General features: G+C 40.8%; 1 protein-coding gene across 3 annotated transcripts in view; it reads left to right on the forward strand.

Annotated features, from left to right (window-relative positions):
• Window positions 1-17,388, forward strand: part of elmo1 (engulfment and cell motility 1 (ced-12 homolog, C. elegans)) — an 85,779-nt gene that overhangs the window by 65,633 nt on the left and 2,758 nt on the right. For all 3 annotated transcript variants that reach the window (XM_026299766.1, XM_026299764.1, XM_026299767.1), the window contains exons 17-20: window positions 8,318-8,481; window positions 10,626-10,738; window positions 14,576-14,683; window positions 15,018-15,100. In XM_026299766.1, the coding sequence (XP_026155551.1) occupies window positions 8,318-8,481; window positions 10,626-10,738; window positions 14,576-14,683; window positions 15,018-15,100 (468 nt within the window). The remainder of the gene's footprint in view (window positions 1-8,317; window positions 8,482-10,625; window positions 10,739-14,575; window positions 14,684-15,017; window positions 15,101-17,388) is intronic.

Raw genomic sequence — 17,388 nt, forward strand, 5'->3', positions numbered from 1 at the left:
CTGTGACTGCTGCTTTGTATGAAAGGGTTCATCTATGACGCGTGATCAGGACACAGTACATCCGCACCTCCCAGCCCTGCTCCTCTCCTGCAATGACACCTGCCGTTTTCTCATTCCATACTGGTTTTATTTACCTCATCAGTGATCTAGATCTTTCCCTACTCCTTTCTACCCTCAATGCCTTATAGCGCTTTCTTTTTCTCCCCTGTGCTCACTCCCTTTTCCTTGTTCTTGTCTCTCGACCCCCCACCACCTCTATTGTTGAACTCAGACAGGCTATTTATATCTTTCTGCCCGGCTGCCTCGCCTCCCACTCCCTTAACAAGGTTTGCTTTATTGTTTTAGCTTGTGTACTTGCACGTCGGACAGTGCGTGACTGTGTGTTTGTGCGTGCGCAGCAACAAATTGGTGTGTATATTTCCTTGTAAGGAGGTGTAAGGTTGTATGACTTTGTTTTTGTTTGCTTATTTTGTTTTTTTACTCGTTTGTAGATGTTTCTTTAGCAAGAGCAGAGGGTGTATGTGTGTTTGTGTTTAATACAGTATTTTTTTTCATGAGTGTGTGTCTGTGTGTGTGTCTGTGTGTGTGTCTGTGTCTGTGCCTAAGGGCAGAGGGGGATCTCTGATCTCAGGCAGCGTTGGCCCACTCTCACTGAGAGCACCAAAGCTAACCTCACTAATCACACAAGAGAGATCATCAGTCATTAGCATCAAAGTGACATAGTTGCATGAGCAGAGTTACAGAGCTAACATTTTATTTTGCTGCTTATCAAGATAATGATACTGTTGTCTCATCTCTGCTGCAGCTCACTGAAAACCCAGCAGGGAAAAAGTAAACTCAAGTTTTTGTCTTTTCATTTAGTTATCTATTCATTTATGTCTGTATCTTGAGAAGTACATTTCTATGAAGTGTGTGTGTGTGTGTGTGTGTGTGTGTGTGTGTGTGTGTGTGTGTGTCATCCTTTTTTGTGCAGATTCCACACTATGTTTTAAACTTCTTACAGACAAAGGCTCTTGTGTGTGGGTGTAACTTATTGTGTCTTCATGCTGGGATATGGCTGCTGTAAGCCTCATCATTAGTATTTTATGATAATCAGCTTTTGATGTGTCTATGCATCTGGGTTTCATTTGAAGCACTTCATCTGTCTTTGTGGGGGTGACGATACATGTAAGGAAATGAGACTAAAACAAATATGTATTATTCAGAAGTTCTCTGTCTTTGGTCATGGTGCTTCTTGATGATCCACCTTCTTTCATACAATAATAAAACAAGTGCTAGACTGGATCAGAAGCCACCGTGACTTCCAGTTCCTGCCGATCCCCGAATCCCCATTATCGCACAACCAGTTGGAAAATCAGAGAAGAGCGTTCTGCAATGGCTTGTGGGGAAAGCAGTCAAAAAGTCCTCGTTCTGTGCAGTGTTAAAATCTAACTGACCTAAATCAGAGCTATTTTCAATTTTTATGGAGGATTTGGGTGACTTTATTTTTCCAGGGGAATAATCAGATCCAGAGATGCATTAAAAACAGATTTGTCAGATAGTATAACTACCTAGAAATGCAATATGGATAATGCCTGTCCCCAATAAAAGACATCACATACAGTATAATGACAGAACACCTGTGTCAAAGCCCTTGAATAGATGTTTAATCACAACCAATTTATTTATCCCTCTGGGACAATTAATGCAGAATGTTCATACTTCCTGCAACAACTGTGTCGTAATAAAACATTGATGCTGCGCACAACCAAGGTCAGCACTAGGCTTTCATCAGCAGTTTTTGAGGGGCCTTGCAGTAAGTGACAATTCCCAGGCGGCTTTGTTAGCCAGCCATCTGTATGGGCTGTGCCGCACCTCTCATGGAGCTGGTTGTTGAAAAAGAGCTCCTCTGACAGTTTGTCTGGGCATGCAGAGCTGGCCCTCTAAATATGGCAACAACAGCAGCTAGCAGCAACAGCCGGTGTCAACCTGCATCACTCATGCAGGAGGAAAATCAGGACTGATAGAAGGGGAAGACTCCAGATGTGTTTTGTGCGTGTGAACTTGTGAATGTTCACATGGAATCGTCACTGTCAGTTTTGTTTCATAAATTAGTAATGTGAAGTCGAGCTATTGTATGTACATTGAGAGTGTGTCTGTCTGCCCTGCCTATAATGCAGTATGTGCCATAAAAGAGATCCCTGAGGCTACGAGAGAGAAGAGCTGTTTTTTTCACTACACTTTAGAGTTATGTTCCTCTCACCATTCTTTTTTTATTCTATTAAAATATCCAGATACAGTGCCTCCTTTCATTTGAGCCGTGAGGGGGTAGATACATAATTGAAATTTTAATGGATGAAAGTAGTGCCTTTCCACTTAGTTGCTCTCAGCAGACTTAACATAGAGCAATGACAGGGTTGTCAGGAGAGTCTAACAAGAAGGCTGAATATATAAATATAATATGGAAATCAGGCTGTGGTGCAGCATTCAGTCTTGTTCACCACCCTCTCTGAAATGGCACTGTCTCTGGTTTGGTTAGATTCTAGTAATAGTATATATCTTCTGGCAATAGACTTTAATTGATAATGTAACTCTTGATTTGAGTGATGCTGAAGACGCTCAGTATGTTCTGGTTCTCTTCTGATGTAGAGTGATTCTGTACTGGGAGCATTATATGGGATAGTCATCTATTAAAGTATACTGTCTCAGATTAATGTTAATACTAGGAGGGTCAAGAGATGCTGCCCATACTCTGACAATGTACACGGAGTGATTATTACTGTTTGTAATAAAATACACTAATTAATTAATTAAGATGTTGTCATACTGTGGGAGGTATTCTTTTATGGGAAATACACACCTGGAAATAGGAATCAAACAGGTCAACAGTTATAAACACAAAAACACACACTAGGTTATGTCACAGATTATAGGGAAAGTGGACACACTATACATACACTGAAAACTCAGTGTTCAGATAGTCTACCTGTTGGTCAGTGCCAAATATTTGTATTTGGTAATCTAGATCCCTTCTAGATCCCCTCAGATGAACACATTGGCCAAATCTAAAACTAGCCCAGTACCTGATATATCAGAAAATAGGGTTAACCTACAGAATTATGTATTTATAGAGTGGTCTAGGATGGAGTCAAATTCCTGGCCTGAATTAATGTTTCAGTCGGCCCCGGACAACAGCTGACACACAGAGCAGCATGGATTGTTATTTCAACACAAGCTCCCTGTAATCCAAGCCCGCGGGGCACGTTTGATACACTGCACTGTGTTGTGACCAGAGTGAATCTGTGGTGTGTGTCAGACAGAGATCTGTGTTTTGTTGTGCTTCCCTGAACATCCTCTCATACTGACCACGGCAGTGATCAAGAGCAAAACCCAGCACAGTTTATCATGATCAGTGTCATTATAGTTTTATAAACAGAAGCCAGAAGAAAACGATATGTGTGTGACTACATAGTGGTCATCTTTAACTGGTCAGTCATTTATTTAACCATTCTTCTGGTTAAATGGCAAGTCATATTCAGTAGCTTTGATGTCTATTGTATTAGGATATAGAATAATTAACAGCTTCAGTAGTAATTTAACCAGAACAAAAGAGCCCTTGCCTTAAGTTTATTACAAGTATAAATCTTTAACCACAGCTTTTTTTATTTTTCATTCCTGTCAGCCACCACAACACATTTTTTCATTTTTATTCAGTGCAATTTTATCAGCTTCTAAATTTAATACAATCCGCACCAGCACTCCTCTGACTGTGGAGTGTGATAAGAGACAGGCATCCTTTCATGTCCATCTCCATGGCATTGTTTTATTTTTAATGACATCATAGTCAACTTTGAAGGAGATAATTATTAACTGAACACGGGACTTGGTGGCAGGGAGGGAAAATGTAATTACCATTTCAGTAACAGGGAAATAGATTCCTTCTATTCTCTTTTTCTTCTCAACACCTAAAAAAAAAAAACAACAGTATGTGGATGTGTACTTTGTGTGTGCTTTTACATGTAGGTGAGTGGGTCTTTTTGCGTGTGCATCGTCATGCGTGTTTTGTCTTCAAAGCCTTAAATGCAGAGACGCAGTTCAGCAACGCTCCCATTATCACCACGTGAGGTTGACTTTTTGATTGCTTTCAGGGAGAATCAGCAAAGTCATTATTCTGTGATTACCACCTTATTATTTTCCCACCAAAGTCTCTTCACCACACATCTCTCCACCCGGATTTGAGTGGCAGGTGAACATTTGACTGACAGCTGGTAAATGATGTCGTTAGCGTCCTGTAAAGTAAACGGAGCAGCGGCGACAGTCGATTGGTCGGCGAGAAGGGGATGGTAATTTGTTACGGCTGATATGGTGTCGATGATGGATGGCAGGGCGACTGCAGGAGAGAGGAGTTGCCTGACTGTCCTGTTTGAGAAAAGATGGGAAAGAAACAGGAGGAGAGTGAGGATGGGCGAGCGTGGCAGACGAGTCAGTGCAGCCAGTGCTTCATTACATGTACTAGATGGCTCATGGAACAGCATCTAATTGCTTTTGCTGACACTTGCTCTGCTGTCTAACTTTCCCGAGAAGAACTACAAGCAAGAGTGATGGCCCTTTGTTGGGAAGAGATTAGGGAGTGTGAGAAAGAATGTAGAAATGAAGGTGGACAAGATAGAAGCAAAAAGTCTTAAAGCAGCAGCGTTGACTAAAGGGAAAGAAGAGAGGAAGATAAACACTTTTGCACTTCCATCATCCACAGCGTGGCTGACACCAATACAAGACTCTGCCTAAATTTATCCTGAGCGAGCTCAGCCTGCAAAGTTTGTTTCAGCGCTAACGTCATCTCACCTTCTACCAAGGTGCTCTCTGAGTGCATAAAAAAGAAAGCTGAGGATAAAATATTCATAATACCCCCCACCCCCACCCTGTTGTGAGAGGACCATGTGTTCATATTAAATGTGATGAATATTCACAGAGTTAATTAGCGTGAGTGCAGCCACATGGGCCAACAGAATTGTTTTCCTGCTGGAGACATGAGTGCAAACAAGGCATATTAATGAACATTCCCCAGGGACGGCTCTGCTGAAACACCAGGTCTGCATGACACTCAGTCCCGAGAGATCTGGCCTAGGTTGGGACGCAAGCTGCAGGTGACAATGAAACTTTAATGATTTCAGGAAACAGTTTGAGGGGATTGTGATTCTTTACCAACTACAATCTTTTGTGTACTCCACAATTTAATTAATCTAATTTCTTTTATTTGAATTAGAATATTCCTTCTAGACACAGTGACAGACAGATTTGTAAGCTTAATGGGAAAATAAATAAGGCTCGAGGCTTAATTACCAGGATTAGAGGTGTGTGTGTGCATGTGTGTGTAAAATGATGATAGGCAAGTCTGAGAAATTGTGATTAAAAGTAGTGTACATGAGTGATAAATCATGAGTGATTAGCCTGAATTTAAGCTGTGTGTTCATACGTGTGTGCACATTGCTCAGCTGAGAAGGGAGGCCAGAGGGAAGGGCTGAGACTGGAAGGTTGTAAGTCTGCGGTTAGCTGGACGACTGTTTCTCGACATGAAAATAGACCCTGAATGTTACAGGGAATCACAGATGAGGACAACATACAGAAAACAGCCTTACACTGAAATGATATCCAGCAGTGAGAGGTTGATTCCAGCCATTTCAGCTGACAGAAATGGGTAGCTGTCTTTATGCATGGACTGATAAAAAGTTGGAAAGAGACAATAAAATTCCTCATTGTTATAAGTACTTAGATCAAGCCTGCATGTTGGTGCCAAATATTTGCACGCGCTAGAATTAGTGTTGTTTTATGGGGAGTGAAAGTGTCTGTCTGCGCCCTGTAGTGGTGGTGTTCTTTTCCTTGCATTTATTTACACGTTCGCTTTAATTACATTGCGGCAAAACAGCCGAGATCTAAAGGTATGGGAACAGAGTGAACATGGTCAAGAAAAGTAAGTGATCTTGCTTTTTCTATGACTATAGTGACGTCTAGCTCTAAACTACAGACATCTAGATGCTGCAAGCTTGTAATGTCACAGCTAATATGTACTAAAACAGATTTCAGAGCTCAACTTATGAAATGACCTGGGTCACCTTTTCGAACATGTATTTGTCTTTCTAGGTCAGTTTGAAAGCTAGAAAATACATTGATTACTGCCTGTGAACATATTTACAGTCTAATAGCTAATCCCTAGATTAAACTGTGGCATTTAGAATTACTGTGGGGAGAGCTGACTATTACCTTCAGGGTTTATCAGATCTACAATTGTAAATGGGATAAATCCTTTTCCTGGCGCTCTCACTGTGCAGCACCAATGTCACAAAAGGAGACTTTGTGTACACACCAGTTTTTAACGCATTTTTATATGCTGATTGAAGAGGATTATACTCGATCGCCTGCGTTATCTGGAGTTTTAGAGTTGTTTTGATCCAGGGTCGAGGTTTATGCTGTTCATGTTTTATCTTCAGTAACTCCAGTCTTCTATTTTTACCTTTATCCCTGACTTAGTCCGACTAGTGAGAGTCCAGAGGTTTGCAAGTTGATGAGTAATCGCCTTGCAGTAAGCACAAACCACACAAGAGCAACATTATGTAAGATTGTGTTTGGGATCTTGTCTCAGTGTGTTTTAGCATTGTTGTTAAGGCTGAGGAGCCCAGATGAAACAGAAGAGTAGTGAACACTGCTATGAGGAAAAAGTCCATAAACATCATCAAACATCTATGTTCATGTTTAAGCACATGTATACAAAGTGTCAACCCAAACCCCTTTTGTCTCTCGTTATTATAGAGTCGTCATACTGTGAATAAGTATGTTTGCAGAGGCTGGAAATACTTGTGCAGCCTCAAGCATCTGATCAACAAGGCAAAGTTGAAAATAAAAGAAAATACAGCGGAGCAAAATCAAAGAGAGCAGAAGGGAAGACAGCCTATTTCTTCCTGTCATCTCGGTATGATCAGTGAATCAGCATCTGCAGGCCCACGGGCAGCTACTAACAAGGCTGATGCATAATCAGGGCTGCTTGTCACGTCTGCCATCACACTGTCTGCAGCAACTAGAACAGCACAGCTCAACTTGGCTAAAGAAACATTACGGAGCCAATTGAAGTTTATTTTTATAGTCGGATATCACATATATTGTTTCAGGAGGATTTACATGCCTACATCAGGCCAAGCTTTAAAAGCCACTCTCGGTTTTCAGAGAGGAAACCACAGTTGAAGGGAATGTTCTGTTGTATTTGAACAATTTTAGCACATTAAGCGTAATGTTTGCACTCAGACGAGTCCCTTGTGTGAAGGCTGAATACCTTCACAAATGATGAATCTATTTTCAAATAGATTTAATCGTTCAAATTCTAATTATGCAGAATGCAAATTTCCTGTCAGAGTGAGAAGCTAAATGGAAGCTGCTGTCAGACTCGAGTTTTTATACTTTGAAAAGGATCAGTGCTTTATTAACTGTGTTAAAAATCTGGGCTGTAGTTCCATTTGACATCTTTATAAGTTGAAGTACCATTGTGCTCTGTCTCCTAGATTTGTTTGGTCACGTCCAGCGCTCAAAGACGGAGCTCCAGTGAAAGCAATATTAATGCATGTATGTTGAGCTCACAAATAGTCCTTAATTATTAACCTTTCAATGAATTAATAGCGATTTTAACTCTATTGCTGTAGCTATTACACATAAACCTTGTAAGATAAGATGATAATTTAAGATAATATCATTAATTATTCAGATTCATTTTCAAAACATCAGCCTTGTATGTGTGTGCGTGCGTGTGTTTCTGTCCATAGCTCTGAATTTGTCTGTGTCCACCTGAGGACAATGTGAGTGAGATTTAATTTTCTCCTGCCAGTAATGGGCTAATTGATCTAGGCAAACACAATGTGTTTGATGTGTTGTTGTCGAGTGCTTTTCCATCTTTACTTCTGTTGATCACAAACCTGACTGATACCTTTGAACACCGCTTATATCGTGCTTCCTTAACCACAGTCTAATAGTTCTCACTTCCTGGTTTTCTGATACATGATCCTGGGGCTGACATTTGACTAGTCACAGTTGAATTTTTCCACTCTTAAGGCTCAGTACACTAGACTAGATTACAGGCTCTGCTTCTGAAAAAAAAAAAAAAAAAAAAGATTAATCCTGTCGGTTACGGAAGTGAAGTTTAACGCTCCCTTGATCCCGACAAAATTGGAGGCAGTTACATTATACTTCCTAGCTGTACTGACATTGTCTCTGGCTAAAGTACTTTCCACAGCCTGTATGTGTGCTGCATCCCTGACGATCTCACCCTCCCCTCCTCCTCCTCTGTACCTTTCTGCAGGTAATGCAGGTGGTGAGGGAGCAGATCATGCGAGCACTGACTCTCAAGCCTAATTCCCTGGACCAGTTCAAGAGCCGTCTGCAGAACCTGAGCTACACAGAAATCCTGAAAATACGCCAGTCTGAGAGGATGAATCAGGAAGACTTCCAGTCCCGCCCCATTCTGTGAGTCAACCAATCAGTGTCCAGTATTATGAATCTTAGTATGAAATCCAAAAAAGCACCTGCATATGCTCCTCAGGGAGGTTTACTACAAGTGTCCCACAGGAAACTGCTGGGTAGTTTAAATTGTTTATTCTCCCTATCTAAGACCAAACAATGGTATAATCTACTTCTGTAAAAAGAGCAGTGATCATTAATATGGCTGTAATGGCTTCTCTTTTCTCCTTCCCATTTGCAACTAAATACTAGCTACTGGCCTAAAGCAGGCTGCACCTGTGCTTTTCCCTCAGGATTGAAAATAAGCATTAAATTCAAATTGTCTGCAAATGGCATTCCCAGTGAATACTCCATTAACAACCCTCCAGCTCATTAAGCATGGTGAGCTAGTCTGTATGAGATTACTCATTGATTGATCATGGATGCGGGCCCTGTAATGGAGATCATCATTTTGTCCTGCCTGTATATAATGGACTGGCAAGCACTGTTGAAAAATCTTTTCACAGATAGAACTTGTTGCTTTGAACATTAATCGATATTGACTCAAGGCCTTGTAAAATCAGTGCTGAGAGGGTAGAGACCAAACTTTAGCACTTTAACCCCAGTCCAGGAACCATAACAAACTGAGTTGTTTCACTTTCAGCATTTGTTTTCAAAGACAATCATTTTAAATAACTGTAACAATAGAGATGTAAAGAATGAAACGAGTTCAGCCCAAATCTCAATCTCAACTGGTAGTAAACAGAACAGTACTCTCATAGCTTGTAAACATAATGAGCTGAACACATCAAATCGCAGATTTAAAGAAGCTCTGTATTACCTGCTTGCAGTTACTGTGGAGAATGACATTGGGCATTAACAGGAGGTGAAAATGAGCCATTATAGCTTCAGATTATTTTTGAGGTTTCGCTATAATTCTTTTTTCCCGGTATATATGGGAAGTTTATTCATGAAAAGATGCTGTGCAAATAATAAATGTTAAGCTTAATTTTATTGCAGTTTCCAGTACATTTGGATGAAAAAAAAGTTTGACTTGATTCTTTATTAATTTCCTTTTCCACCTGTGGTCTATATTTTACCAATATATACTGTGAAAGTATTGCACAGTTCCTCAAGGTTTGAAATGGGTTTTTGTGCCTCACATCTTTCATCATCTGAACACCTGATACCATCCTTTTTAAAGAGGTTTACCAGTACAGTACCTCAGCTCTTTCATTCAATTCTCTGTGATTTTCTGCATTTGCTGGAAAGAATCAGTTTAAATTGAAACTCAAAAGGTCTCCTAAGAAGACAAAGCAGCCGACTCATTTAAAACAAGTCACACCTGCGTCCAGCTCAGTCGGAAGTTCAGTATCTGAGGCATTAAAGCCGGGCCATCAACAATCCTTTCTGCGATGAACCACACATTCCCCAGTGTTTCTTTAAAGGTGTCAGAGTGAATAGCCACAGATCAATGTAATGACTGGAGTCACTGATGAGGCAAACACAGATAGGGAGGGTGACCGGGGAGACAGATGAAGAGAGAGCAAATGATCCTAAAGGAGATGAGGAAAAAAGGATAAGAGCCTTTATGTGTAAAAAAACAAAAAAAACAAACCTGAAATCCTGCCAGCATCTGCAGTTCTGGAACACAAAACCAATAAAAAGTAAACTGGAAGAGAAAGGACTCAAGTATAATGATGAGAAATAAATGGGGAGCAGCAGAAGCACTGCTCAGGCAGATATATATACGAAATATCATTTTGGTGACTAGTCGTGTGTGCTTTGCATCAGTATGCAGAATAGACTCTCATATATGTAGATGTATGAATACACAGAATGACAGCAGTCTGAGCAGGAGTTGTTGCAGTGCAGATTTCCATTAAACAGCTTATGTGGAATATTTCTGAGCGTGTGTATGTACTGTACTGTACATATGCATGCATATGTGCAGGTATATCTGTGTTTCTCTTCCCCCTGAGACTCATAATCCACAGGATTTTGTCAATCAGATAAATCTTGCATGCTGCTAAAAAACCTGGGGGAATATAATAGAATTCATTTGCAGGATTTGGATTATCTTACTGTCGTTTTCTTGCCATACCAGATGGGTGTGGTTTAGAGAATTTAGATAATTCTCTTTAAATAGTACGTGCTTGTATTTTTTGCAGGGAGCTGCGGGAGAAGATCCAGCCAGAGATCATGGAGCTGATCAAACAGCAGAGGCTCAACAGGTTGTGTGAGGGGACCTGCTTCAGGAAAATCAGCAGTCGCAGGAGGCAAGGTCAGACTCAGGACTCACACGTACATGCACGCATACACAGATCATAACCACAGAGGCACTGAAATTCACAGCTCCCTCTGGTCTGTCCAGGAGGACTCTTGTTCTACTTCCTTCCCTGTCTCCCTTTGTTCTTTATCCCTCCCCTCTGCACCCCTACTCATCGCCTTATTCCTTTTAAAAAAAAAAAGAACGATCTTTGAAGTGCTGCTGTCGTGAAGCTCATGCTGTTTGCTGACTCTCAGTTGATATGGCATATAGACACATAGTGACATGCCACCTCTGTTGTTCAAATACAGGCAGAAATGCAGTGCACAGTATGTCTTTCTGTCTGATGCAAAGTTTCCCCAGGACACACAGATATATAACAATGAAATACGAAGACATAAAGAACCATAAATCACATTTATGCTCTGGCCTTATGATAAATTCTTATGGAGGCCTTAAGAAAAGACATAAAAGATCAACAAAAGACAGACTGTGGTAACATCAGGCCAATATGGAGGGTATGCAGCATTTCTTTTTCTGAGACAGAATTTTTGTGCCATGCAGTCTCACACAGTGTGTGCCTTTGACTTTGTTTAGTTTATGTATTGAGGCTAGAGGAAAAAAGGATGGAAAGGAAAAGCCCAGCAGCCAGCTCAGATAAGAGCATGTTCGACTCATTCAGCCTAATATCGTCTTTCACGCTGACTTCAACGAGACAGAAAGTGATAGAGGAGTGAAAGAGGGAGAGAGAGGACTAGCAGTGGTAGCATTTAGCCTGTGTAATATACTACTCCTCAGTCAAAGAGGATTTAATCAGCTTTGAGACCTGATCCCTTCATTTCTGTCCTCCCTCCTGCACTTCCCTTCACCCCTCTCTCACTTTCCTGTCTGTCTACATAAACAAACAAATTAAAAACCCAGTGAAAAGCACACGGTTCAGGATGCCCTGCAGGACCTGTTCTTTCAAATGAGTCAAATCAAATTGAGTAAAACCTGATGTCTTTTTCTTCTTGCACCATTCACTGACATTATTGCCTGATTTTGATGTGTCTTGGCAGCTGTCATCCAGATGTTGTCAAAGCTGGATTATAGAAACACAGGAGCGAAATAAAAGAGATTTGAGGGCAGATGTTGAGGTGCAGAGCATCACCCAGACTGACTATCTGATCGTTTTAGGTGCTTGAGGTCAGCTGATTTATGCTTGACTGGCATTTGTGCAGCTACATTCTGTGTATGTGCTCATAAAAGCACATGATGGTTACTCCTGCTAGATCCTAGAGAGCTTGTCGGAGGAACTAACGACACATGCACATGTGCGCACACTGCCACATGCATACTAAACACAGAAAGAAAACCATTAGCCATTCAGGAATGGTAGATCCAGTAATAGAATATAAAGCAAGTTATGAGCCTCACTGGATTTAATTTTACAGAGTAGCCTGTTGGGTTTCATCTGCTGCACCAACACACCGTAGGCAAGTCGTCTGCCTGCTCCCAACTTTTACGTCTGAGGACACTCGAACGAGTCAAGGACATGCTGTTTCTCCACAATACTCCCACATTTCCTTCTCTATCTGCTGCTCTTTGTTCTCATGCTGCAAGTAACAGTATATACTGTGACGAGAACTTTGCAGACCTCAGGCAGTAGTTTAATTTTCACATAGTGCTCACATGGGATGAGATGTTAACTCAAGATGAGGGTGTATATAATGGTGAAACCTTTTTTTATTGGTCTTTTCTACAGTCCTCAAACAAACTTTTACAAAACCTATACTTACATGTGCTGGCTCTCTGTCTACTCTCTATGTATCTAGGCCTTTTTTTTTTATGTATATAAAATGTGCATCCCTCCCCCCCTGCCCTTCCTCCGTCTCCCACTCTTCCCCTAGAATCTTGCACGACTATTTCAAAGTCCTTGAGCCTGCGGGGACTCAAGTACCTACATCAAATATTAATTTAGCTGACATCAGTGCAGATGACTCTTAGTTCTACCTTCCAAAGTGCCATTCTGCCCAGTACAAAGGGTTGCTTCTCTGTAAAAGCTCAGATTGATGGTGTTTTGAAGTTTAGAAGAGAGAGTGGTACCTGTAGCATCTTAAGTGCTGCATAACTGGCAGGTAACAGAACTTGAGGAAAGTGACTTTTAGGTAAATGCTGCATTAAGTTTTTCAAATTTGCATGAGTCTGTTGAATCTTTCTGGAGTTTGATTCAGATTAAGACTTTTTTTGTTGTTGTTGTTGTTTTAAATTATTCACGGATGACATTAAATCCAAACTAGAGATGCAGAGTCTTCCAGCCAAAAATAAAACATATGTCTATGTATACTGACACATGATCAGTTAAGCTGAATAGCCGGCACACACATCTCTTTCTGCTCCACATGGGCTGGTGCCACTCTGCACAAGCCTGGCATCACCAAGTGTCTATTTTCAGCAATCAGGATTTGGATTGTACCACCCATGAGCACGCCAGCCAGACCTCCCCAGTCACTGCCAGCTCAGTGCCGTGCCCACCTTGGCAGGGAACCTCTGAAGAACACCAGGCTAGCCACAGGAGCTGGCAGAGGGGGCAGTGACCAGTGCTTTTACAGCTGGTAGATAAAGGATACTCATACAAGCCACCAAGAGAAAACACAATCAGCTCCATCAGCTACTCTGTCTTTTCAAAATGAAATAATGTATTTCTTAAATCTAAAGTTGACACAAAAAGCATTTAGTTGCATTTTGAACACGTAAAAAAGTCAGCATGTGCGACTTTAGACCAAACAACTGTGGAAATTATTATATCTTTGGCATAAATGGACCATCCTACAGTTGCAACTCATAATTTAAGGCTTCTTTGTGCTTTTCACTTTCACTAATTCAAAATCATTAGATTGCAGCCTCTTAAATGGTTGTATATCCTTGGCACAGTCTCAGAAACAGGTGCATATAAATAGTTGCATAAACAGGATTTATTACACAGTTGTTACTATTTTCTGTGTTATACTTTGACATCTTTTAATCACCAAAGTGTAAAACAGTTTTCTGGGACTGCCTTGTAAATATTATGAAGATTAGCTTAACCAAAACTGGTGTGACTATGAAGAAATGAGAATGAAGAAAAACAATCAGAAAAGCAACCCACTCTGGAAGGCCTGTGGCAGCTGCTGTGGCCTGCTTCTGCCCGTGTTTTTATTTCTGTCAGTCAAAGATGCTCCAGACATCCTTCATGTAGGCTTGAATTTGTAGTGTTTTATGAATTTATATGCAAATATTAACACTCGCAAACACACTGAAAGACAAAATGTTATCACAAGCTGCCTAAAACCTGCAAGCTGCTTATTTTCCTAAAAAACACCCTCCATCTGGATATATACCAATATTTCAGTCCAATGGGCTGGGCCTCAGTAGCTCCTGAGTCAAAGCCACGTAGTGACTGAGATGAACACAGTTAGAAAGTAAAATTCATCCATGTGAAATCAAGTTTCACCAGGTCACTGTTAATGTTCCAGAGGAAAAAACAAAACCCAAGACGTCCTTTCTTGATCTTGAGTGTGTATATTGTTGTTGAATCACTGTTAAAATGATGAAGGCCAACTGTCTGATTTGTTGCCCGTCAAGATTCCTCCCTGATACACAGCCCATCTGTGGATTTTCCTCTTGGCTGTTTTCTCTTTCCCTCTCTCTATTTTTTGTCACAGTTTTTTTTTTTGTTTTTTTTATTTTTTTTGCCTTGCTAATTTTCTCTTCTAGTTGATGACTAATGCTGCCCCATATGATGTTTTTACCAGCCACTGGCTTATTTTATAAATTCACTCAATCTGTCTCTTCCTCTCCCCTGTCTTCCCTTCATCTCATCATTACGTCCAGATAAGTTTTGGTATTGCCGTCTGTCACCAAATCATAAAGTCCTGCACTATGGAGATCTGGAAGAGTGCCCCCAGGGCGAGGTGCCCCACGACTCCTTACAGGACAAACGTGAGTGTCAAACAGCCCCAGCCCACTATTTTAACCCAGTGCAGCTCAGAAGATTTATTAAAAATTGTATTTTAAGTCTGTGTTCTCTGTCCCTGTCAAAGGCAAACACAACAACAAAATACAGTATATGCAGTGATAAGCAACTGTCACTGACACCATCTGGTGTTAAGAGTCAGTGTAATGATCAGTTCTAATCAAAATTCTTGCACAGTAGCAGATCAGGGGAGGATTTTAAGTTTTAATCATTTTGAGTAAACCAGCCACCCATCTGGGATGACACAGTTGTCACCGGGAAGTTGTTGTTGTTGTGAACTCACTTCTGTCCTCTCTACAGTGCCTGTGGCTGATATCAAAGCTGTTATAACCGGCAAAGACTGTCCTCACATGAAGGAGAAGGGAGCCCTGAAGCAAAACAAGGTGTGTGTATGTGTGTGCATATGTGTACACGTGTGTGTGTGTGTGTGTGTGTGTGTGTGTGTGTGTGTGTGTGTGTGTGTGTGTGTGTGTGTGTGTGTGCATGCATGTGTGTACACATTGCATACGTGTGGGTGGGTGTGTATCCAGGCAAGAGAATGTATTTCTGTGTACATGGGAGTTGCATAACATGATGTCAGTTACATAATTTTGCTCTGGCAAATATCACAATAACTTGCATCTCGTTGCTCAGCACAGAGAGACGTATCCATCAGCAGCACTGTGTGGAAATAAATCACACAGTATTTATTTAGCTGCAAGCCCCAATCATCCAAGAGCCACCAAAAACATATTGACATTTATTTTATTTGTATTTATTTATTTATTTGCTGTTCGAATTTGAGAGTAACATATCAGCATGCCCTCTGTGGTGCCTTGAAAGAATGAATGAAAGAGCCATTTTGTCTACGTCTGTGTACACAATGGTCCTTCATCTCTGGCACTTTGTCTCTGCAAACCTTCATACCCCACCCCTGGGACTCTGATTTATTGGATCTTGGATAAATAGCCTTGAACACAAAGCAGCACACCTTCTTCCTGCTTTGTCTCCTTTATTACCTTGTCAATAAGTGCAGGTCTAGGAGAATGTCCTGGGGGGAGGGGGACTGTGGCCCATCTAGCATGCCTGTCGTGCCTGTTGTGAATGAGAACACAAGCGCATTTCATTACTCACTGTTACAAGGCCAGCAAAGTCACCTCTACAGGGTTTAGAGCAGAGCTAGATGTGAATCACGTGTGTGACTCTGAGAAGGACGAGGTGGCGAGCAGTGTTTTCAGAGTGGCTTATTACACATGTATTCATCACAACCATTGATTACTTTAATTATGGTGTATTTCTGTAATTATTCTATACATATCTCCTACTTTCTGTGCCTCAAGACATGCTTGTTATTTAGAAAATGGGTGCACCGACCTGGAAGAGCAGTTTTCCTGTCAGCTGTGCTGCACTTTGCATCTCATTACTGAAACTAGCCTTTTAGCTTTACGTGCATAGTAAAAGGAGGATAGAGCTAATGACTGGGGGATACATAATAACTGTGGATGATTGCACGTTCTGCTGCATTTACGAATATTCATGCAGTTTCAGATGGGTCTGGAAAATCAGGTGCAGCTTTGTGCGGCTACAGTATATTAAAATAAGAAATGTTTTGGGGGGCACGGGAGAAATTTAATTAACCGGCATTTCACTGAAACTAATTGATAGCAGACACAGCAGCACAAAAATCGGGGCTGTATTTAATTAGAACAAAGACAAAACAGTAACAAACGAATGCACTAGCTATTTTATTACACCAAAGACCAGAGTAGTGTTTTTGTGGTCATAAACTTGAGCTATCAACATAGCTTTTAATGCTGTCTGGGGGTTACATGTAACAAATGTACATTTTAGTGCAGCTCTGCTAACCTGACTGTAGAGGCAACTTACTTCTTGTTTATACAACCTTTTATTGAGTATTTTCTGTGTTAAGGGTTTACATGTCTATAAAATAAGATGAGGTTTTAAAAACTTGCAGAGCATTAGTTAGTCAACTTTTCAATGAATAATAAATCGTATTTATTAAGTAATAGATCCATTAGATGCTATATATACTTTTTTTCTTGAATTTAATTATGACAAGAAAATATTTAAAATTTCAGTTGCTTCTGTAATAAGTATTTCTATTTCAGCAGCACTAGATAAATTTCTGAGCCTCCTAATCTTAGACTGTATCTTTTGAACTCTCCATCACAAAATGCACCTAGACTGCAGAACCAGACTGTGTAATTAACTTGCTGTCTTGGCAAATCAGACACTAATGTCACACAGATTGCAAGCATGTAAACAAATATGGCTCTTGGTGTCCCTGATCTGTTCTCACACCGTGTTCAATTTATTTCGTACAGAGCACAGTGGGGTTTTAGGGAATATACCTGAAATCATATTATATCGCATATTCCCAGCACCCCTAGGCTTTTTGCAGCAGACTACTATCTAAAGGCATCCAGTGCAGTTCTCTCTGACTTCTCTCTTGCTGATGCCTGATGAGTTGATGTGCAGCTGATGTAACAGATGGTGACGAGAGCAAAGGTAGATTGCACTGGTTTGACAGCATTGTGGTGTAAATCTCACCTGTTATTTCTTCTTCCCCCTTTTTCGTTTACCTCCCATCCCACCTCCTCCACTCTGTCTGGTCTGTATTTGCATTTTCTCTTTCTCACTCCTCCCTCCGTGCCTTTCACTCTGTCCTCTG

The sequence above is a fragment of the Mastacembelus armatus genome, chromosome 11 (genome assembly GCF_900324485.2).
Source record: "Mastacembelus armatus chromosome 11, fMasArm1.2, whole genome shotgun sequence".
NCBI classification, from domain to species: domain Eukaryota; kingdom Metazoa; phylum Chordata; class Actinopteri; order Synbranchiformes; family Mastacembelidae; genus Mastacembelus; species Mastacembelus armatus.